The sequence below is a fragment of the Ctenopharyngodon idella genome, chromosome 5 (assembly GCF_019924925.1).
Source record: "Ctenopharyngodon idella isolate HZGC_01 chromosome 5, HZGC01, whole genome shotgun sequence".
Lineage (NCBI taxonomy): Eukaryota > Metazoa > Chordata > Actinopteri > Cypriniformes > Xenocyprididae > Ctenopharyngodon > Ctenopharyngodon idella.
The window spans coordinates 43,887,274-43,911,782 of NC_067224.1; the positions used below are offsets into that span (position 1 = coordinate 43,887,274).

General features: G+C 39.7%; 1 protein-coding gene across 11 annotated transcripts in view; it reads right to left on the reverse strand.

The window, feature by feature from the left end:
• The window catches only part of LOC127513072 (peripheral-type benzodiazepine receptor-associated protein 1), a 125,717-nt gene that overhangs the window by 14,352 nt on the left and 86,856 nt on the right, over positions 1-24,509 (reverse strand). For 9 of the 11 annotated variants that reach the window (XM_051894557.1, XM_051894564.1, XM_051894554.1 and 6 more), the window contains 14 exons: positions 22,155-22,335; positions 19,547-19,624; positions 18,120-18,340; positions 15,492-15,598; positions 15,264-15,373; positions 12,775-13,662; positions 11,909-12,060; positions 11,014-11,508; positions 7,648-8,172; positions 7,031-7,189; positions 5,884-6,648; positions 4,158-4,254; positions 2,072-2,202; positions 1,640-1,808 (listed from right to left, as the gene is read on the reverse strand). In XM_051894557.1, the coding sequence (XP_051750517.1) occupies positions 1,640-1,808; positions 2,072-2,202; positions 4,158-4,254; positions 5,884-6,648; positions 7,031-7,189; positions 7,648-8,172; positions 11,014-11,508; positions 11,909-12,060; positions 12,775-13,662; positions 15,264-15,373; positions 15,492-15,598; positions 18,120-18,340; positions 19,547-19,624; positions 22,155-22,335 (4,078 nt within the window). The remainder of the gene's footprint in view (positions 1-1,639; positions 1,809-2,071; positions 2,203-4,157; positions 4,255-5,883; positions 6,649-7,030; positions 7,190-7,647; positions 8,173-11,013; positions 11,509-11,908; positions 12,061-12,774; positions 13,663-15,263; positions 15,374-15,491; positions 15,599-18,119; positions 18,341-19,546; positions 19,625-22,154; positions 22,336-24,509) is intronic. The other 2 variants (XM_051894559.1, XM_051894563.1) reach the window with 2 other exon arrangements.

Sequence of the window (24,509 nt, forward strand, 5' to 3'; positions counted from 1 at the left end):
ATGCTAAAATGTGGCTTTTTCTTTGGACGATTACAGGGAGACAAGAGATTTATTTTTATCCGAGCAACATGCTCAAAATATGACCTTAAATAAATGTCAGCCAGACTACAGATCTGCTCCAAAACCTAGTCAGTTGTCTACCTAGAAAACACTTTGTGAAGGCAGATGCATAATCAGCAACATTATCCTGATGCTGATTTCAAGAGAGTTTGATGTTAGCATATGCTCAAGTAATCAAATTAGAACAAAAAGCACAATATTGGGTGAAATAGTACTTTTTTTTTTTTGATGAAGCAAATTATAATCAACATTTCTCTTGACTTCATCTTACGACTGAGCTTGTCACAATGCTTTTGAAGACTGTACATTTTTAGTTTTTAAATGAAGCCTCTTCTGCTCACCAAGGCTGCATTTATTTGAATGCAGTAAAAACAGTAATATTCTGAAATATTATTACAAATCAAAACAACTGTTTTCCATGTGAATATATTGTAAACTGTAATTTATATCCTGTGACCAAAGCTGAATTTTCAGCATCATTACTCCAGTCTTCAGTGTCACATGATCCTTCAGAAATCATTCTGATAAGCTGATTTGATGCTCAAGAAACATTTATGATTATTATCAATGTTGAAAACAGTTGAGCTGCTTCATATTTTTGTGTAAACCATGATACATTTTATTTTTTAGGATTCTTTGATGACTAGAAAATTCAAAAGAACAGCATTTATTTGAAATAGATTTTTTTTTTTGTAACAATGTGAAAGTCTTTACTGTCACTTTTGATTAATTTTATACATCAGTAGCTGTATTTTTGAGATATTGCATAAAAAATGCTGGATGGAAATGCCAGGATGAGCATAAATTCTAAAAATGCGCATAAAAAAAACCCACGAGCTCAGTTGAGATAAAATTTTATCCAATAAGAAGACGTGCACATAAACTATGATGGAAACACATTTACCGAAAAAATCCCTTGATGTAAAACTGATGTGACTTTGCCTCAGCAGTGAATGTGACTGGATAACTGGACTAACCAGCGGACCAATCACAGCATCACAGCATCTCAAATGTTGGTTTGGTGGTTCTGAAACGCCGGACCCAAAGTCCGTCTCACACGATTGTGTTCCCAAAGGCAGCATCCGAACGCAAGAGGACATGACAGCGTTTCGTCTTGTCACTCTGAGAAGAAACTCATTTATGATGGAGGAAAAAAAAGCCACAGTGGCTTCCTCGATTGCAGCAACTTCCATTTTTGGAAGTTGATGTTTTGCTCTCTTGAACACATGGGATGGAAACGCTGCTTTATTCGCAAATGTTTTATGCGATATTCCAATTTTGCACATAAGTTAAATTTGCAACTTTGGATGGAAGCATAGCTATTGCTGATTATAAGTATCAATTGCCTATAAAAGTATCTATTTCCAAAGTATGAACGGTAGTGTATCTTATACGGCAGCCTTTGCACCTGTGATGCTGTCAATGCTGGCGGCTCACTGGAGTACAAAAATATCATAAAAGAACTGGATTTCAATGGAATGGTACAACCTCAAATCTGACTGGTAAGATGATATGTTGGAGTGAAAACAGAGACTGAGGTGTAGATACACGAGTCTGATGCATGCGACGATAAACGCACCTATCTTTTCCATAGACGCCTCTGTGGAGAGGAAGCCCTGCATCAGGAGCTGTTCTCTGGTCTCCTCATCATCAACCTGGATCTCTGAAACCATATTACACGGGACAAAGCCATGACGACCACCCGCCTCGCCTCGGTAGAAACCATCGGCATCTTTGTCCCCATAAACCTGCAGAGAAGAAACACTACAATGAACTTTGAACAGGAACTTTATTATATTTTGAATGCTTTGTGTACAGTGGCATGTTTCAGCTGTGAACAAATATCTGTGTGGGACACATTTTTAGGCTTATACAGACAGTGTTGCCTTATAGAAATCTTATAAAAAAGAAAGATTATCGCATCCTGTTTCATGTCAACTTTAAGCTAGTATGCTCTACTATTAAAGACAAATGGATGTGTGAAAATCACAAACTTAAATGCAAGTCAAACCTTGATAATCTGGCCCTCTTTAAAGGGAAGTTCCTCTTCAGCAGCGTCAGGATTGGGTGACATGACTGCAGGTTCATACGGGAAGAGGGCAACGAAGACTCTGACCTCATTTTCTCCAGATGGTCTGGGCTCTGCAACACCAAAGAGTACACACACATTTATATGCAGCAACACATAGGTGGTTGATCGGGACATCATGCCTATTTCACTTTTTTGGGAAGATGATGATGAATTTTATTACAATGTTACAATAAAAACATTTTATTTTAGGCAATTTTCCCATTTTCCTTAATGCATTCCAAACATTAAAGCCAGTGAACTAATGTCCGTCGTATCCCCCCCGCCTGAAAAAAAATAATGGTGCGGCCCAGGCGTGTCCTTAAGTGAGGTAATCATACTAAAACCTCCTGATCCTAAGCCGCCATGAGCCGCTAGAGAAACGTGCGCGCATGAGTCATCTGCACAGAGCGAGAACGTCAGGAAGAGCGAAAGACACACTAATGTCTATTCAGATACCAACAAACTTTGTGATTTTAAATAATGTTGTCAGGGAACAGATTAAAACTACACGACTGGTCAAATGTTTGGAGTAATCGAGTCCTTAGGCTCACCAAGGCTGCATTTTTTAAATGAAAAATACAGTAAAAATAAAAATATTCTGAAATATTTTTACAGAACTGTTTTCTATTTTAATACATTTTTAAAATTACTTATGTAATTTATTCTTGCGATGCAAAGCTGAATTTTCAGCATCATCACTCCAGTCTTCAGTGTCACATGATCCTTCAGAAATCATTCTAATATGCTCAATTATTATTGGTGCTCAATTTTTAATAAGTTTCTTATTATTATTGCTATTGATAAGCAGATCAGATTCAATTGTGCTGATCGATTGATTAATTGACTGTAGATAAAGATGTATTACTTTGGCTACAAGTGTCTACTAAATGAATAAATTCAACTGCAAAAATAAAAGTAAATAAATGTAAATCAAATACAAATGCCCCCCAAAAACCACCTGTGCTATTTACTGGACATGCATGCCAAATAAAACAGCTGTTCTGTACTTTGGAGTCTGACAGCCAGACTCAAGGTCAAAAGGTCGAGGGTCAGTACCCTGAATTCATTAGGTTTCTGGATGAGGGGGCGGGGTCAGGAGTATAGTGTGAAACAGAGATGTATGATCAGTGGTGGTAATAGGTGTCTGTCGTGTTCGTGTTAAGCTCCAGCAGTGAGATGTCCTCATCTCATTAGTGAGGATCAAGACCATCTGTAGCAACAATCAAGGGCAGGGCAAAGAAAAGACGACATTTCACAACCTCTGTGTGTCATATTAGAGGGCACATATGCAGAAAAATAGGAGCTACTTTTGGGAAAACCTCCTTTTGGGGACATCGTCAAAGGAAACAAAGATTCAAAAATATAGTGAAAAAAAAAAGTTTAAATGTGAAAGTGCAATGGTGTATTTTAGATTCAGGGTTTGTCTGTAGTAACAAATGCTTGGGTGACACTAGGCTACAATGTTCAGGTATTCTGTGATATGTTGTCCAGTTCCAAATCTCTATGATATTATGGTCACTAGATATGGCTCGACTCTCCACCAATGCAAATTTATGGATTTTAAACCAAATATTTTGTATGTCTGATCACTTAGAAAAGCATTCCTCAACAAGCCAGTTCGGGGCGATTTATGTGCCAAATTCTAATACTTTGTTTTTGAGGTTTAATCAAATCAGCTACCCTAAGAATGAGCAATAAAACAGCCTCAGAAAACACTACTAATTAGTTTTATTCAGGAACAAAAGAAGTCCCAATTTAGATTGGGCTACATAGACGTGTGGGTGCAGTTGAATGTACGTTTGGAGAAGAAGGGAAGTTTAAAGTTGGGTGGGTTGGTAAGAGTCTGAGATGGATAAATGAGAGAGAGAAAAGGATGTGATCTAAACAAGAGCTGTATGCAGTACACAGTGGTCAGGTATTATCCCGGAAGCTATTTTCATAGTTGTCAATTCCTCCTGTGTCATGACAAGCTGTCTAGAGTTAATCTGCTTCTAGAGTGAGAGAGAGGGAAGTGAGAGAGTCTCACCTCTATGCAGTCTAATTTCAGAGCGTGCTGACTTTTGAGTGACATCGCACCACATTGCACCTGGATCTGGCAACGATGCTTCTCTTCCACCTGCCTCCTAATTTGAGAGAAACAAAAAGTTAGACGATGACAATCGTGGAAAACGGTCACTGAATAACATCACACCAACATCACACAAACTGCATGTAATACCACACATGAACACTAGGGGCTCCAGACTAGAACAATCAACTGGGAGCCACTTGCTGCTAACAAAGCATTTTGGAGCCAAGTTACACTTTTTACTTGGCAAATAGCCTGTAATATATGAATTGCAAAGCTAGCATTTGGAACATTTGCAGCAGACTGTGTTCCACTGTGAAGCTTATTAGCTTAGCTTGCTACCTGCTAACTAAAAGGTCTGAAACATTGTCTACGCAACTATGTGTTTGCAAGAACTTCTAGCTATCAAGCTATGTACAGCTGACTGCTATTGCACTGGCCAAGCATTTGTATCTGTGTTTGCGCATCTTCCTTGAGTATTAAAAGTAGCCACATAATCGCACAATATGAAGTTTTGGTGTCTTCGGCTAATGGCAAATAAGTGATGCAAACTTTTTTTGTTGAATTAGCAATTAGCCTGGAGCCCTGAAACACACACACACGTAAAACACTACTGTTCAAGCAACATTTGATTCCAGATCAACAGAAGCAGCACTTAGGGTAGTTCATCATAACAACACAGTGGAATTATGGAAACAATGAGGAGATCCCTGTGCAGGTACATGTACAACAAGAAGTTTCAAACAGCACATCGGTGTTGTCCAGTCTCTGCTTTAACCACTCAAGCAGTCTCTGGACAACCTTGACAACACGTGGGGTAAGAATCATACCATTTATATAAAGCAAGTAAACTGTTGAGCGGTAATCCAAAGCCACAGCCTTAGCATAGCAGCATACTAACTGAACACTGGGAAGAATACAGTAATATGTAGGACAAATACATAGAGCAGTGCTGTCAGCTACACAACTACAAATATGAAGATGCCTTGACTGGAGACTGGGAGAAAGGGTGTAGGGTACACAATCAACTGCAAGGAACAAGATGTACAGGCTTAAACCTTTTGCATCCACAGTAAAATTAGTGTTGGGGAGTCATTGTGTACTTGGTGGAATGCCATATAGCACAGTAACCACTTAACATCATATGTGGTAAATGAATGCATTTGAAATGCTAACTCCATGAAGAGTTGGGAATAGAGAACCACGTCTTATTCAGAACAGACGTTTGGTTCAGTTCAGATTTTCAGTTCCATTAACAGTTCTGTTAAGTTCTTCCTTAACGTCCTTCCTGCATTCTTCCTTAACAACTTAGCATGCAACCTACATATCAGAGGTGCTAGGGTAGTGAATGCAATAACATTGTCCACTCTTTCTCAAAATTACTAAAAGGAATCTTAATGAAATCGGTAAGTGGAACTAGAACCAGAATTGCTCAATATCCTAAGACTGCCATTGCTAACTCCAAGAACACTGCTTAAGCCTTCCAACTATGATACTGCAAGTTGGACAAGTTAAGCTACAGTGAACTGATAAGAATAGCAACTGATGTGGGTGCAAACTTGCGCTCATCTTCGCTTTTAGGACGCAAAAGGTTTCAGCCATCTCCTAAAGGGATGGGCAGGTTCTCAAAGAGAGAGTCTTAAGGGAAGATGGACAGGAGACAGATGGACAGAGGACAACCCACCCATGAGCGGTTGCTTGTGGGCAGCTCTGACTGGGGTCTGCATGTTAGAGGCAGGTTGTGGTACTCATTGTTACCACCCTCCACCCACCACTCAGAGCTCATCTGCTCTAACACCACTTCTCCAGGGTCAAACAGCTGAGGCTCCTCATCATTATCGGTTCCATACTCTACGTCAATCTCTGTTGAGGGTCCGGTGGGCGACTTCACACGGTGTACGGTCTTGCTAACTAAATACGGTCCCTGCCCTGTTCCTGAAGATGCCACAATGCCAGAGAGATCTGAAGTCAACTGGCTACGGAGTAAGGCCTCTCTCCTTAGTCGGTCGCCATGTCCTTTGTGCGGTTTGTGGCGCACACTCACACTTCCAGAACTAGGCCCAGTGTACAGGCTACTGTCAGAGTCCAAGTCCACCTCCTCCTCATCCAGATAGTTGATGGTGTCCACCGTGTCAGCGTAGTGCACTCTGGGTCTAGCCCTGACTGGCGCTGTCCCTTTGTACCTCACTACGGGCGATTCAGATTCAGTTTTATGTCCATGATTGTGGCGGTGGGGAGAATGTCGGCGACCCTCATGTCCACTCTGGTTGCCCTTGCCTGAAGAAGTCCGGCCAGGGGAATGTCGAGAGTGGGGTTCTGATTCGGTGTTGTCTTCTTCTTCCGTGACTTCTGGGATGCTGAAGAGCTGTTTGTTGTGGTAGGCCTGATGGGGGAGCTTTATAATCCTCTCCAAAATTTCTTCATCACTGTCAGTTTCCCACAATTCACACTGGGGTTGTTTTAGAGGAGCGTTGGGAGTTATCAGGGCAGGAAAGGACAAGGTGATAGATCAAAAACATAAAGTTGACAAAAAGGTTGGTTTTGTTTGGTGTCAAAAGTTGAAAATAGAAGAAAACAGGAAAAAGAAACAAGAAAATTAAAATGCAACAGAGGAAATATAAGAACAGAAAGAACATAAAAGACAAGTATGGCTAATATTGTCTTCTAACAAGTTTCTACTTGATCAATTTGCATGTCCACAACGAAAGCAAAAGTGCTGTATCACACAGCACAATTACATCCAATCAGAAGTTGCCACGCTGCAACAGGATTTCACATTTTGTCCAAAGGTTCACCAAGGAATACTACAGCATTCATGTGCATGTACATACCCTTCCCGTAGGAGCTGTACCGTAACCTCTGGAGGGGATGTCAGTGATAGGCTCAGAGTACAGATCTTCCTCCTCTTCCTCTAGTATGTCAGACAGATCAGACCGACTGCTCTCTCCATGGTAGTCTGGGGGAGGGTCCATAAGACCACCAGCATATACCTGATAGCGTACCACAGAAACAACAATTTCAACAGGTTTCTGAGACTCTAGGATAAGGGGTGTCCATTCCAGAAGGGCCACCTTCATGCAGAGTTTACTTCCAACTTGCTCCAACAAACCTGTCTGGAAGTTTCTAGTAATCCCAAAGACCTTGATTAACCAGTTCAGGTGTTGGAATTGGGGTTGGAGCTAAACTTTGCAGGACAGTGGCCCTCCAGGAGCAGAATTGGACACCCCTTCACTAACACAACACAATGTTTAAATTAATTAATTACTTTAAAGTTCACATCAGAGTAACGACACACAGTTTATGCATCTAAAGGTTTTTCTCTGATGGAATAAATTTGTATATTAGGAAAGAAAGACTACCACTGAAGATATTTAACAGGAGTGTAGTCTAAAATTATATTAATTGCACAGGTACACATATGGTCTCCAGATTTGGTTTGGAAACTGACCTTTATTCGAGGTTGAGGTACAGGCCGCAGGAACTCCTCGATGGACACAAGCCTAGTGTTTTCCCTGTCCTCCTCGGTCTCTGACTCAAAAGGCGATGGATTGGGAGGCCTCAGTGGGTGCGTATCTGGGACATCAAGAGGGTCCTTTCCTGGGATGTTAACTTTGTGGCAGGTGGAACTTGGTGGCGGTGTATGAAGTTTGGCACGGGGGTCCTCCAGGAAGTCGGAGAGGGAGGCAACAGGACGGTGGGCTCCTGGGCTGTCTGTCTCTCTGCTGGGGTTCGGCGCAGCAGGGGCCACACTGGACTGCACTGGCACTGATGCAGGTACAACAACAGGTGCAGACATGGGCACAGGCATGGTGGCAGGTGCCGGCACAACCACAGGACCTGGCACTGTCACGGACACTGGAGTGGGTATGGGTACTGTGTTCAAGGGAGCAGGTACAGCCATGGACATTGGTGTGGCAACAGGCACAGGCATGACCACAGGTGCAGGTGTGACCATGGGTGCAGATACACTCACCTGTTGATGGATAACACTTTTACTACTCAAACAGATATAATACTCATTCCCAACCCTAAACAGAACCTATACATCCCATATCCTTGCACACAGGCTATATATCTCAACTAAAACAGTTCTACGTTGTACTCTACATGAAGATGGGTTAATGTATAACAGAGATAAGCTAGCTGTGCGTGTAAACCTCACTCCCCTGGCCTCAAGAAGCATGCTAGCGACTAGGGGTGACCCTGAATAGTCGACGATTCGATGCTTCGATAGGAGGAGCCTGATTCGACTACCAATCTCACAGTCGAATCTTCGCAGAGGTGTTATGAGACGAGATATGGGGGTGCTCAATATCTGATTTTACACAGATGTACCGGTTCTCTCCCAATAGGTTAATATACAACCTATTATGATAATGCTGTAAATAAAAATGTGAAAAGAAAGAAGCTTTTAATAAATATTTTTAATGTGCGTGAATAAATCCAACCACCCCTGTGACAGATTTAAGTTTCACTTCCATGATCCGTGACGGACAGAGGAGCATCTTGGCGGCAGGGATTACATCTTTAACAATGTCTGGGATAAGAAAATCTAAAGTGTAGAATTGGACGCACTTTGAAATGGTAAAAGATGATCCAAAAAAAGTAAGATGCAAGTTGTGCCAACAGCTCATGTCCTACCACTCAACAACGACAAACACTGCGGCACGCTTCTGCCGGCCAACGTTAACGAGCTGACTAGCGTGCTATTTGAAAAGACTCAAACGGACACATGCAGATCGCGTGAAAGACTGGATTTTTTTCGATCAGGCAGGGTACAAGTGATTTCAAAACATTTCAGCCAGTTCCAATTTGATTTTTGGATGCTGTGAATGTTTAGCTAAAAAGACTGGCCACTCCAGTTTAGCGTTTATTGTCTCTGCAGTTAAAAAGACAAAGTTGACAATTCTGGCTATACTTTTGTTATTTTAATAATTTCTTTAATTTTAATTTATTTATTGATCACTCTGGGTTATCTAATTTAACTATTTATGGCTTGTGTTTTGCATACATGTTTCCCTGCACTTTAGGCATTTTGCACTTGTGACTTGATTATGACTATTTAATTTTTAAAATTATTTTTATTTATTAGAACAGTATATTCTGTTCTAATTCAATTCTGTAAATTCATTTTTGATTGTTTTTTGGTGCATCGATGTTGCGCTGTAGAGTTAAAGCTTGCTCGCACAGGCAATTTAGCCGATTTAATTTGATTTGCCGACATGTGAATTGCATATCTATCTGCACTGTGGCCTTTCTGCGGTTATTTATATATTTTTTTAAGGTTTATTGATCCAAAATGTTTTTATTCATTTTCTTCTATAGACTATCTTTGTGTGGTGTTCTGTACATCGTGGCTGTGAATGTTTATCCACATTGCCTTTCATTTCAGTTTAAAAAAGATAAAAATCATTGTCAGTTTCGTCTATCACTTGACAGGCAGTTTGGTCGCTTTATTAGAAAGTTGTTTCTCTGTTTGTGAAAGAAAATAAAAGTTGTCTTAAGACGCAGGTATAGGCCTCGTGCACAGTTGAGCGCTGCAAGCCTGTCAAAGTAGCCTATACTCCTTTGGCCTTGAGCAGGGAAAGAGTTTGTGTGCACTATCTAGTGGACTGCTGTTTTTCAAGCAGGCAATCTGATTCGAATCTGATTCGACTATGTAAATCCGTAGTCGGGGACACCCCTACTAGCGAATGATGCAAGTGGTCTTTAGTGTCCTTGTTAGAGTGCCCGCCTCCCATGCCGGTTCAAATCCTCCTCTGCGGTGCATTTCCAATATAATGATGTAAATACCATAGTATGATGCATCGTTGAAGAAATCAACTAGCTAGTCATGACTGTTTCCCGAAACCATATTGTTGCAAATCTGTTAGTGGTGGAGTAATAACTTCTTTTAATTAATCTTTTTTTAGACTGAACTAATGCAAGATTTTTTCTATAAATTACAGACATGGAATCTGAGGACTAATTCTCATTTTTTCAGTTATTTTGCTTTATATCCAGATTCAATCATAGGCTCCTTCTTACGTACTAGAGCACGTACGCACATGTGCACTCTTCAAAAACGAAACTTGACAAAGTAAAAGACGTAAATGACTTTTGTATATATTCAAAATAAAAGATACAGATTGTCCTGAATGTCAGCTTGCTTATTTTGCTCAAGATAAGGATTTATTAAGTCCCCGAGAGCTGTCGTTCCAACCACACAATTTTGCGATGCTATTTGTGAATGTTTGTTGGAACTATGGTTTCGGGAAACACCGACTCGTTGAATTATGCTGATAACGATGGAACTTGCGACCATAGTTGGCTAACAATGCTTTCGGGAAACGCACAAGAGCGGGTCGAGTAGGACCGGTTACAAACGCAGTGGCTAAAGCTTAGAGCAGGGCTTCAAAAGGTTACTGGTCTTAACACAAAATCAAGAATGTCCTGGTTATTTTCCATACAGCAAAATTAACTGAGGGCCTTATATAACATGGTTTATGAAGTGATAAATTTAAGTCCTACTTCCTCTGTAGTTGTCAAACCTATTTCAAGTTTGACTATTTATAAATAGGGCATGAGTAGACGCCCCAGAGTTTCAGTGAATAATGGTCTGTTCATAATGCAACACTACTGTTTACTGTCATGATAAATTTGGTGTTTCTTATTTTTGTCATTTTTGGATCTCAACGGCACACATACACATTATTTTTTTGTGTGTTCCACATAATAAAGTAATATACGTTTATGAATTTTTAATTTTGGCTCTAAAAGTATTTGCTAAATGACTACTTGCACTGAGTAGTGTAGAAATTTAGTTGAGACCCACCGTTGAGTTAGTACGCGAGGCACATAACGGCAGTGCTTCCTGTGCTGCCATGGCAATCGTCAGTGGTGCAGCTGATGTTGGGTTTGCCCAGGCTTCTACATAGGATGCAGGAGAGGGAGGCGCCTCATGAGTGACTGCTTTGGGCGTGTTGACATAGACTCCCCGAACAGGACCAGACATGTGCTCGTCTAGTGTAGAAGCATGTGGCAGAATGGGCATTTTGGCAGCAGAGAGAGATGTGGCACAGACAGCAGGGTCTAGATTGGCACTGGCCGTGAGGACACTGGCGGCGGCTGGCACAGACTGGCATTGAGGCAATGAGGCACCGGACATGATGGCAGGCAATTTTGCGGGCACGTTCACCGGCAATGAGTCCACCGACTCGCCAAAAGCAGACATGGTTCGCACGGTGAGCTCATGGGCCGCCTGTAACGTCTGGATCTGAGATGGACCAATCAGAGCGCTGCCTGCCGTGGGCGACGACACCTCTAATACCTGAAGACAGAAGCAATAGTAAAGTCTGAAATAACACAAATGGATTTGTGAATTTAAATTTGAGTAACATGAAGCTCTGCTCTCTCCAGACATTCATCAAGTGCATACTATTAAACTATTAAAGAAGGAACATATGTGATGAGCACTAAATGGTTTTACAATTTCAGTTTTATAAAATTCACACAATTTATCATTCATGTGGTTTCAAACACTTGAGCAAAAGATTTTAGATCCTAAGCGTAAATATAAAGCCTGAATTATACATTTTTTTCATTGATTTTTATATAATATAAAATATAATTTATACAGTATAAGTCATAATATACAAATACAAAGTTGACTTATTTTCAGACGACTTTTTTGTTATTTTGTTATTAGATTACGCATATTTGTCATTCACCTTCTTTTTGTCAGCGTAGATGGTGTAGCCAGTGACTCGCACACCATTGGACGTCCCGGCAGCATCTATAGTAACGGGCAGCCAGCTGATCTGAGCTATTCCCGGAGACGGGCCCTGCTCCAACTGCACATCCAGAGGAGCATCAGGAGGACCTAGGAGACAAAGGAAAAGTTCAAACCAAGAAATGTTGAAGTATGCAACAACATAGCTAGAAGTGTTCCATATATTTCATATACTAGTACAGTAGACAGTCAACCAAAATGCATAGTACCACTGCATGTCAAATAATGTGGTGACATTATTAACATATAGCATATAAATCCATGTTTTGGAAAACAGGCTACCACTTTTAATGTTTCTGTGCCAAGTAAACCACCTTCTTTTTATGGCAAGAATAATATAACATTGGATTCAATTATATACATAATACTGCTCACCTGTTAAATGTGTAAAAATCTAAAATACCGTAGTACTGTGTAGCCCAGAGTAAAACGTAAGCTCAGCTCACAGTCTTGACGTTTACTATGCTGCTTGAATTCTAACAAGCGCATACATAAGTTCAAAAGTACTAAATTTGCTCCTGTGAAAATGAATTCTTTGTGAATATGAAGTCATCATGAAATTAAAATGGCCAATTCATGTAATTCTTGGAATAGTGCAGTGTTTATTATAAATGATTCAACCGTGCACTTTTTAAATTGTGCCTCGCAATCTTTAATCAAAATAACTTCCAACTTACTTTGGACTTTAATTTATTTCATTTTCCAGGGTGTAATGTGACAAAAGACAAAGATTTTCACAGGGTATGATGGCTTTCTATAGGCACTATACATAAGCTAGTTTCAGGTCTCATCTTTGCATCTCACCTGCAGTCAGGGTTGTGAAAGAGGTCACTGCGGTTTTGCGTTCTCGGCACTCCGGCGGTAGTTCCCAGGCTGTGCGGTGCGGCCTGGCCTCCACTTTAACGCTGTAATGCAGGTTGGGTGTGAGGTTACTGAGGCACAGTGAATAGCATCCCGCCTTTACCAGCTCGCACTCTTCGTCGTTCAAAGACACAATGTGCACATAGTTACTGTTGCTAGGTAGCCAGGTCAGGCTGGCCGAGGTAGCCGTTACACGTTCAGCGTGCAGGTGAGTCGGCGCCACGCACACGTCCCGCCCAACGAGCATAGTGCAACGCAGCTGATCCGAGTTACCGCGCTCCGTCAGGCTCTGCACTGCAATCCGATACGCCTTCTGCGCTAAATCCAACTTCTCCAAAACGGCCTTCGTTTGGGTACCAAATGGCACGTTGAGCCGCAACTCGTGGTCCACGTAGACATTATAGCTAAACACTGAACCCCAGCCGGCTGGGATTAGCGGAGACTCCCAGCCAATGATGATACTCTTGGCTAGCTGCTTGATTAGTGTTAGCTTGCGGGGGTAAGGCACAGTGTCCACCCCCACCTCCTCTAGATCCAAGTCCAAGCCGTTGGTGAGCGGGACGGCCAGGGCAGGGTTAGCGGGGTTGGCTTTGGCATTGTCACCGGGAGCTGAGGCTGTTGTGGAGGTCTCCGTCCTCTCAGAGGTGCTGTGGGCGAAACGTAAGTGGTGTTGGTGCAGCCGCTCACTGCCGCTGTGAAAGCTGCTCTCCTGGAAGGAATTATGGGACATATCGCCAGCCTGGTGAGGGTGTGAGCTCATGAAGTCGTCGTCCGACACACGTTCCACAAAGTTGGAGGGAACAAGGCCTCTTCTACCGTCCATCAGCTCGCCTAAAGGGGTAATGGTAACACAATAGTGTTAGTTATAGGTACGGTAGTGTTGTTACAGTTTGTTTTAAGGAACTTTTAGAAATTTGTATAGTAAATCAGATTTTTACATTTTCAGAGACAAACTCACTACCACAAAGCTACACATAGTACACATACATACATACAGACACACATACACACATACATGCATACACATGTACACACACACACACACACACACACACACACACACACACACGCACACACGCACACACATGCACACACACATACATGCACACATAAATGCACACATACACACACACACACGCACACATAAATGCACACATGCATATACATACATATATATTCACAAATACATGCACACATACATGCACACACATGCACACACACATGCATACATATACACACACACACACACACACACACACATAAATGCATGCATACATGGACACATACATGATACATACTACATGCACACACACACACATACATACACACATACATACATACACACACATATACATGCACACATACATGCATACATACATACACATGTAACCCCTCACCCAGGTCCTACTCGCCCCGCTCTGTGCGGGCCTTGAACCTGGGTCTCAGGCGTGGGAGACTCTAACAAGGAGGCTAAAGGCTGCAACCTCTAGTGTCAGAGCATCTCTTGAGATCAGAGGGGTGAGGTTTACTCGCACAGCGACTACTAGCTGGCCTCTGTTACACACATACATACACACATACATGATGCACACACACACATACATACACACATACATGATGCACACATATATACATACACACATACATGATGCACACATATATACATACACACATACATGATGCACACATACATGATGCACACACACACATACATACACACATACATGATGCACACATATATACATACACACATACATGATGCACACATATATACATACACACATACATGATGCACACATATATACATACACACATACATGATGCACACATATATACATACACACATACATGATGCACACATATATACATACACACATACATGATGCACACATATATACATACACACATACATGATGCACACATATATACATACACACATACATGATGCACACGTACATACACACATACATGATGCACACATGCACACGTGCACACACACTGAGGAAAATATATAATATATAAAATAAATATATTTTTCAGCATTTATGAAAAACATTATTTATTAAAAAATCAATTATTTGAAAAGAAGTAAAAAATGTATAAAAAAATGTAAAATGTTCAACATCTATAGACGCTGTCTGCACACTGAATGAGTACTGAAGAAAGCTATGAGCTGAACGTCTGCTCATTGGTCTATTTTTCACAAGTCTAGTTAAAAATAATTTCAACAGTAATGCTAGTTCAAAATAAATAAATAAATAAATATATTTTTGATAGATCTCAGAGGTCTGGTTTTTATTCAGTGCATGGACAGCATTTACTGGGGATTTTGAACATTTAATTTTTTCTTCAGATTCTTCAGATTTAATTTGGTCTCATTTATCTTATAAAAAAAAAAAAAAAAAAAAAAAAAAATCAATAAATAAACTCACCCTCATAGAAGCCGTCATCATCCATGTCTCCATAGACGTAAATATACTCTCCCGCTGTGAGGGGCAACTCAACCTCTGGGTTATCATTAGGACCATCATAGGGATTGTAGCTGCATTTAGAAAAAAAAAAACAGGCCTACATTTACAGTGTGTAATTTGTTCGATGTTCGTGATAGTTTAGTAAATACGTGCAAGCGGAAATCATTAAAGAAGTTTAATGGTGTTTACCTGTAACGTGCGATAAAGACCTGGAGTTTAGCCGCTCCTTTACTGACCGAATACGGCGCTGGAGAAACGTCAATATCCAGCTCCTCAACTTCACTAGCAGTGTCCACCTGAAACACACATAAACAAATACTCAATATGAGATGTGATTGGGATTTGGATCTAAAACAAATCTGTAGTCTTCTTTGGCAGGTCGAACCTGCTCTAATCTAAACCAATAATTCTCAACTTGTGAGTCCTGAAATGTCACAAATAAGTTGTAGGGTACAGCACTGCTAAATGCAAAGAATATCATGCAACTAACCATACAAGTGCATAGGTAGGATAATAAAACCAAAAAAAAACTGGTATACTTTTAATGGAAAGACTATGATATCTACTGTATCTAATTACAAAGATGCCAACATGGACAGATTGCATAATGCCCTCATCCTCAAAAATCATGAGCAAAACTCAAAAAGATAATTCAACTAAATCACTATCAACTATGCATGCATTGCACACATTTACTTGTGCATTTAACCACTAGCAAATACCAGCATCTCACATTATGCAGGATGTAGAACTTTTTTTAGTAAATAAAAATAATAACAACAGGTCTATCCATAAATAAACTTGCAGTGTCAGCAGCTGAAACCATCTAAATATAGTGATGCTGTGAGTAAGAAGTAAATGGACCCATACAGGCAGTATTTATAGCTCAAGGGTCAAACCTTTTATGGATAATCACTTACAACTACTACAACCTTCATAATCCAGCACTGCACAGGATTATCTCACTGAATATCAGCTTTAGACAGCTGCACGCGCTCCGGAGAGCGTCTGCACTCTGACCCGGGACCAGTTTTTTGAACTTCACAGCTAAACCTCAAACAAACGCTCGAAGGTTAACTCAACCCTGTCATTCATGAAATTCAACCCAGAAAGAAGCCAACAAATGATCTGCATTCTAGATGATTCTGCACAAAACAGTGGAGTGAAAGAAAGAACTCTGTGGGTCTAAGTTTGTAACTTTTTTTATTTAGCCGTTTAAGACATTTTGAAGTCTCAGTTCATGTGAAAAAGGTTTCCGAACGCTGTATTAGAGACATGCAAGATGTCGCCAACTCCTGTGATGACACAACATCTGGATCAACATGCACATTCCCAAATTTCTATATATCCTAATTATTGTTAATATGTAATTCATTATTTCCAGGAGCTCATTGTTTCTACCTTCAATTAAACTGCTAACAGTAATTGTAAATTAAATTGCCTAAATTATTACATTATTAGCTAACTGCATTCTCTAAATTGTAATGTTGATATGCATTCTCTGTAAAGCTGCTTTGAAACAATATGTATCGTGAAAAGCGCTATACAAATAAATGTGAATTGAACTGAAAGAATGTGAATGCACCTGTGAGCAGCGTTATTTTAGTATTGTTAATATACTATTACAGTATTTTCCATTTTTTATAAATTTTATTTTGATTTAATTATATTTTTATTTTAAAGTTTTAGTATTTTTGTTCTTTTTATTAGTTTTTTATGCCTATATATCCACCATACATTTCAAACGAAACACTTTTTATACAGCATATAATAGTAGGCTAATGGTAATTTGCAATTACATTTTTTTTAAATAAAGATTTTATCAGTTATAGCAATAAGAGGTATGTATGTATATATATTAAGGCTGTCAAGCAATTAAAAATTTTAATCTAATCAATTACATGATTTGCCGAATAATTAATCGCAAATTAATCACATATCAAATTTGGCTGAGAAATTTCCCCCAAAGAATAATTTAAAGTCATTATTGTGTTAAATGAGAAAAACATCAAATAGACAAAACAAAAAAGTAGCTTTAGAAAGAAATATTTTATTCTATTCATAAAATTTATGTTTAGGCTACGACGGCCATGATTTTTTTTTTTCAGAAGCTGCATCTGAATTGATGTGTAGATATATTTACAGACCAAAACAGATTGGTTACAAACATTCTTCAAAATATCCTCTTTTATGTTTTACAAAAGAAAGAAAGTCATACAGGAGGACAAGTAAATGTAAATAAAATAAAAAGGTTTTTTTAATGAAATGATACTCTAATAAAAAAGTTTTGAAAAAACTTTGCATCTCTTGTGTGATATTGTGCTCGTTACTCATGTAATATTGCCTAACTATAACACATAATATAAATATGAGACAAAAACTCTTAAATTTTAGGGGCTTTCTAACTGCATTCTATTGCCATGTTTATCACCAATCAACTTTATGAAATATAGTATATACTGTGTGTGTGTGTGTGCATGTGCGTGTACTGGTTTGACCTACATTATGAGGACCCACCCCCTAATTATGAGGACATATTGATGTTCTTATAGCTATTCAAATAGCTAAAAAAACAAATTAAATGTAAAACATAAACATAAAAACACTGAAAATGAACCTGTTTTGGGTTTATTTTAAGCCAGCCATGTAGTAATTTTTAAACAATAGTCGAGTTAAATGAAACTATCCAGCAGGTTGGTCAAACATTTAACCCAACCGCTGGGTTAAAAACAACCCAATCGCTGGGTTTGTCCATATTTAACCCAACTTGGGTTGTTTTTAACCCAGTACCCAGTGTAGTCATGTAGTTTTTCTCACCTCATGTGTAGGGCTGGCCTTTCGGGGACTGGCCGGGCGAGAGCCAGCGGATTTGGGGGAGAGGTGCGTGGTCTCGGATCGGGGTGGCGTGGGGCTGGACGTGGAGCCGGACTTCGCGCTGATGGCGGGCAGCTCTCGGTGTTTGGTGGTCGGTGAGCGCTCGGGACGTGACAGTTCAGCCGCATGTGGAGTGGAGCCTGTCCGCAAGACCGCAGCAACATCTAACACGGGCGGAGGAGAGAATGCAATGAGAGCAGAGAAATGCAACCAGTATGACTGTCTTTCTTCAATGAAACACACACAAGTTATGTTCTCAAAAAAACAGTTAGATAAACATGTATATGTATGTGTGCACATGCGTTTAGCTGATTTATTAGCTGTGTATTAGTCAATTTCTGTGTCATGGCCTTCACCTCCTCCCTCTGCTTATATTCATTCATCGTTTGCCTGCTTTAAAATGAATCTGACAAACTTGTCATTTTCATTGAGTATTTCCATCAGCAACTTCTTTATATTGCAGTGGATTAGTCAGAAAGAGGCAAATAAAAACACAAAAGTGGATAGCAGAAATTGTGCAAGTGCGTGTTAACATTTAAACGTTAGATTTGCGTGAGCAACATAATAATGCATCCACATATACAGCAGAAGATTAGGACTATGTTCGGATTCAGAATGGAGTACTTACAGCAGTACATACTGCATACAGTACTTTTTTTAAAGACACCCTGCAGTGAAAATTAAGATTTACACAAACCATGTGCAATAACATTTAAATATGTGATTTTGATTAGTTTTAAGGGATAAATTTATTGACTGCAGGGGGAATTTAAATCTAGTACATGATGCCATTTCATGCAATATAGTATGCCACACTTTTGCTACATGACCTTACTAGGTTGCACGCTTAATTTAGAAAATGTCCAATTATCAATTATCATCTTGGAAAGCAATACTGCAAACATAGTATAATTAATATGGTAGTATACCATTCTGAACATAGTCAAGAAGCAGCTCTCATGGATCACCATAGAATTGTGATTAGTCCGTCAGAATAAAGCAGCCAATCATTTCCTCACAAAGCTGAGAGACATGCAATTATGTAAGTGATAATTTTCATATGACAAAATACCAATACAAACCTTATATTAACAAGGTGAGAACTGCAAACAGTACCATCGTCAATACACAGAACATCTACAACACCACAAAGCGGTTTATTTTATGGTTCAGGATAGGGGTGGGCGGTATGATCGACTTGTTTCTCGGGGTATATATTTTCATACCGCCCAGCTCTAGCTTATTACATTCTTCATGGATGTGACCCCTGCTGCCCACGGTCACACTCCATGTGTTATCATGCAGGCAGACATGTGACGTCTTCCATTCAGGACAAACACAGCCTATAATGAAACCAAGTTAAATAGTACCAGGCTCAGAGGCATCAAAGAGGGCTTCATTACCCTCCAAACTCCAGAAAGCGATGTCTTCCCATGAGGCATTTGTGCCTGGAAAAAGAGGGGATAATGCAGACGGAATCCACTTATGGATCTCTCAGACACACATACAGTACTTAGGCTGTGTTCCAGAAAACGTAGCATATGACAATGCATGCTGAGCCACCTATTGCGCCATCAGCCCATTTCGCGGTGCGGTTTCTTTGCCACCAATAAGATAAATTCATTAAAGCGGACATGAGGACTTGAAATATGTACTGCCCTAATGAAAGCCAAATTTTGACCACTTTTTACTGTATCAGTCTCATTTTATGGACCCTTGAACTGGGCCAATAGGACAATGCACACAGCCGTATTGCACCATCAGCCTATTTCACAGCGCGGTTTCTCGGCTGGCACAGAGGATGTGTTAAAGGGGACATTAAGGCCAAGATATTAGAGGTATACTGCCCTAAAGAAAGCCAAATTTTGAGCACTTTTACTGTATCTGTCTTTTTTAAGGACCCTTGAACTTGGCCAATAGGACAATGCACACAGCCGCATTGCACCATTAGCCCATTTCACGGCGAGGTTTCTCTGCCATCAAAGAGTTAAATTCATTAAAGCAGACATGAGGCCTTGGAATATGTACTGCCCTAATGAAAGCCAAATTTTGACCACTTTTCACTGTATCAGTCTCATTTTATGGACCCTAGAACTGGGCCAATAGGACAATGCACACAGCCGTACTGAGCCATCAGCCAATTTCACAGTGCGGTTTCTCGGCTGGCACAGAGGATGTGTTAAAGGGGACATTAAGGCCAAGATATTAGAGGTATACTGCCCTAAAGAAAGCCAAATTTTGAGCACTTTTACTGTATCTGTCTTTTTTAAGGACCCTTGAACTTGGCCAATAGGACAATGCACACAGCCGTATTGCACCATCAGCCCAATTCGTGGCGAGGTTTCTCTACCACCAAAGAGTTAAATTAATTAAAGTGGACATGAGGCCTTGAAATATGTACTGCTCTAATGAAAGCCAAATTTTGACCACTTTTTACTGTATCAGTCTCATTTTATGGACCCTTGAACTGGGCCAATAGGACAATGCACACAGCCGTATTGCGCCATCAGCCCATTTCACAGTGCAGTTTCTCGGCCGGCACAGAGGATGCGTTAAAGGGGACATAAGGCCAAGATATTAGAGGTATACTGCCCTAAAGAAAGCCAAATTTTGAGCACTTTTACTGTATCTGTCTTAAGGACCCTTGAACTTGGCCAATAGGACAATGCACACAGCCGTATTGCGCCATCAGCCCATTTCACAGTGCGGTTTCTCGGCCAGCACAGAGGATGCGTTAAAGGGGACATAAGGCCAAGATATGAGAGGTTTCTCTGCCACCAAAGAGTTAAATTAATTAAAGTGGACATGAGGCCTTGAAATATGTACTGCTCTAATGAAAGCCAAATTTTGACCACTTTTTACTGTATCAGTCTCATTTTATGGACCCTTGAACTGGGCCAATAGGACAATGCACACAGCCGTATTGCACCATCAGCCCATTTCACAGCGCGGTTTCTTGGTCGGCACAGAGGATGTGTTAAAGGGGACATGAGGCCAAGATATTAGAGGTATACTGCCCTAAAGAAAGCCAAATTTTGAGCACTTTTACTGTATCTGTCTTTTTTAAGGACCCTTGAACTTGGCCAATAGGACAATGCACACAGCCGTATTGCAACATCAGCCCATTTCACAGTGCGGTTTCTCTACCACCAAAGAGTTAAATTAATTAAAGCAGACATAAGGCCTTGAAATATGTACTGCTCTAATGAAAGCCAGCTTTTGAGCACTTTTTACTGTATCAGTCTTTTTTTATGGACCTTTGAACTTAGCCAATAGGACAATGCACACAGCCATATTGTGCCATCAGCCCATTTCACAGCGCGGTTTCTCAGCTGCCACAGAGGATGCGTTAAAGCAGACATAAGGCCGTGATATTAGAAGTATACTGCCTTAATGAAAGCCAAATTTTGAGCACTTTTTACTGTATCAGTCTTGTTTTATGGACCATTGAACTTGGCTAATAGGACAATGCACCCTGCCATATTGCACCATCAGCCCATTTCCCCGTGCGGTTTCTCAGCTGCCACAGAGGATGCATTAAAGCAGACATAAGACCATGATATTAGAAGTATACTGCCCTAACGAAAGCCAAATTTTAAGCAAATAGATCTTCATTAATTCATGCACATCCATACTGTTGTTTTCTTTACAGTAAAACTGCAGTGCCGCACAAAGGAAATAGGTTATAGTTAGCATACATAAACCGGAAATTGTAATGCGTAAGTAAGCAAAAAGTTTCTCAGGCGCATGTGAAAGTCTGTATTTTTTTTATTTTTTTTTGTTTGTTTGTTGCAAAGGTCCCTTTAGTGGCTTCATAAAAGCCTGTGCAAATTGAAAGAAAACAAGTTGCAAAAAAGATTGAATGCAACGTTTGGTGAAAATATAGCATAATGAGAGATTTAAAAGCAATTTAAAAGGCAGAGAACAGCAAATTAGGTAAAGGATTTTCAACACAGCACAAGGGTTAATTTAACATACCAGTCTCACCGGGCAGGCCGACCCCATTGGTCAGTTGGGTCAGACTGGGGCCCGACAGCAGGCCGGGGCCCGACAGGTCGATCTTTGAGGCCTGAACCCGAAACTTATCCAGTTCCTGTGACAGCATCCCAAACTGTTCGCTCTGACTGCGGCATTTCTCCTCCAGCTCCCGAACTTTTGCCTACACAGGGTCGACATTAAGATGCAAATATTAATTCATATTCATGAGGTACATAAATATGTTAAGCTTGTTTAATGAAGAAATGCAGATGCTAAAAGCAATGAATGATGAACTGCAAAACTGGGATTAGCCAATCAGAGCATGTGATGATGCAATGAATATGTGACATCATCCATTCAGCAGGGCAAGTCTCATGTCACATTATAGCTTATTCGTCTCAATTAAACTATAAATATTTATAAGAGCTTTTAAGCTGTCAATTTTTGTGAACTTTAGGATATTAATCTCAAAAAATACACTAAAAACTAAACTAAATTAATACAAGAAGAGACTATAAAAATGACATTTTTTTCATCCAACATGTGAAAAATCCAACACATCTTTCCTTAACAAGACACATCATTTGTAATAATATAATATTACTCACTGAATATTACTTGAGTTTATTAATGTTTGGGGTTTGTTCAAATCACTAACCATAAGCTCTAATTATTTTGGAAAATTCAGACTATTCATTGTAATAGTTTTCTTAATATTTGTGTTATTGAAACCTAACTCCTATAAATTCATAAAAATCTGGTATGTAGGTTTTCTAGATAACACTATTAATACAATGAGTCTGCTGTAATCAACACATGATTTGTGCACAAAATTTTGTAATTTTTTTTTTTTGTGAAAGACAATAAAGCTTCATAAATAAAAGCAATGAGTAAAGTGGAGGCAGCAGGTGAACAATGAAGGCAAAGGAAAAGGGTTAAAGCCGTTTTGCTGAGTGTAAAATACAAGCATGTAGTAAAAGCATTTGAAACTCAAGAGGTTGAGTTTGTGAGGCTACGACGAGCTAGTTTCACTTCCGGTTCTGTGGTTCAGTTTCCTGGCATACTGAGCACACAAGGCTCAAAAACACACTCACACACACATTAACTGGCCGACTGTCACTTGTTCAGTCGCTACTCTCAGCTCTAAAAATAAAGGGTTTCCTGTAAAACGCTCACCTCAAAACTTCAGAATTCTCACAGTTCACTTTAAAACATTACACAGAAAATACTCTGGGTAATGTGTTTGCGAAAAGCTTATTAGCACCCATCAGCTAATAAACTGAACTTTTAGGAGTGTATTTGGCCCTTCCAAACAGTTAAAACACTTTTTTAGTGCTTAAAACTTTTCTAAAAGTGCTTCTGTCATGCTAACACACAAAAACACCTTGTGAGCACCTTTAGCCTTGTGGTAAACTGCAAAACAGCTCTCACAAACCACACAGGCAAAAACACACACACACACACACACACACACACACACACACACACACACAACATTGCAGACTTTATTCATTGCAGTTTTATATGATATTTTCTATAACCTAACCCAACACTAGATTTAAAGTGAAACATGTTTTGGCTGATTCATCAGTACCTCCAGGATATCGCGGGACCTTTTTTTCTGATTTTGTGGCCTAAAATTACTGAATTTGCTGCAGCTTTTCTCAAAAATTGCAGAAATATTTGCATTTTTTGTTGTTGTTTTGCAGAAAACAGCCACCAATAATCATGATGTACTTATAATTAGTGTTAGTGACAATAAGAGTGCAAATACCTGTAAATTCTCTTTTGCATATTTACTGAAATTGTGGTTTTGGTCCCCCATGCACTAAGCAATGGTGACACCAGCAGAGAGATACTCATAATTTTGCTTTTCTGAAAATACAGAATTGTGTTAGACACAAAACTGAATCAGTACGTCAGTCACACTGATTATACTATACATTTTAAATTATATAAATTAGTATTTCATGTTTTTACAATTTAACAATTATATAATTGTCTATTGTTGTAATATATATATTTTTTTCAATTAATAAGAGTACTGTCAGTGATTGCATACTCTAGAAATATTAAGTCCCCCTGTGGTGAAAATCAAGTTTTTAATGTTGTTTATATGTCTATGTGGTGTTTTTAATATACTTTAAGACAAACCATGTGCAAATTCATCAGTCAACAACATTGCTGAGTATTTTCTCTTTAAAACTGCAGTAAAAAAAAAAAAAAAAAAAAAAAAAAAGTCTCAAACCCACGGTTTGAAATCGCTGGTGTCTGTGATGTCACAAACTACCTTGTAACCAATCACTTCGATGTGCCGGCGGGCTTTAGCATATCATTAACAGTGAACTAGCAGGG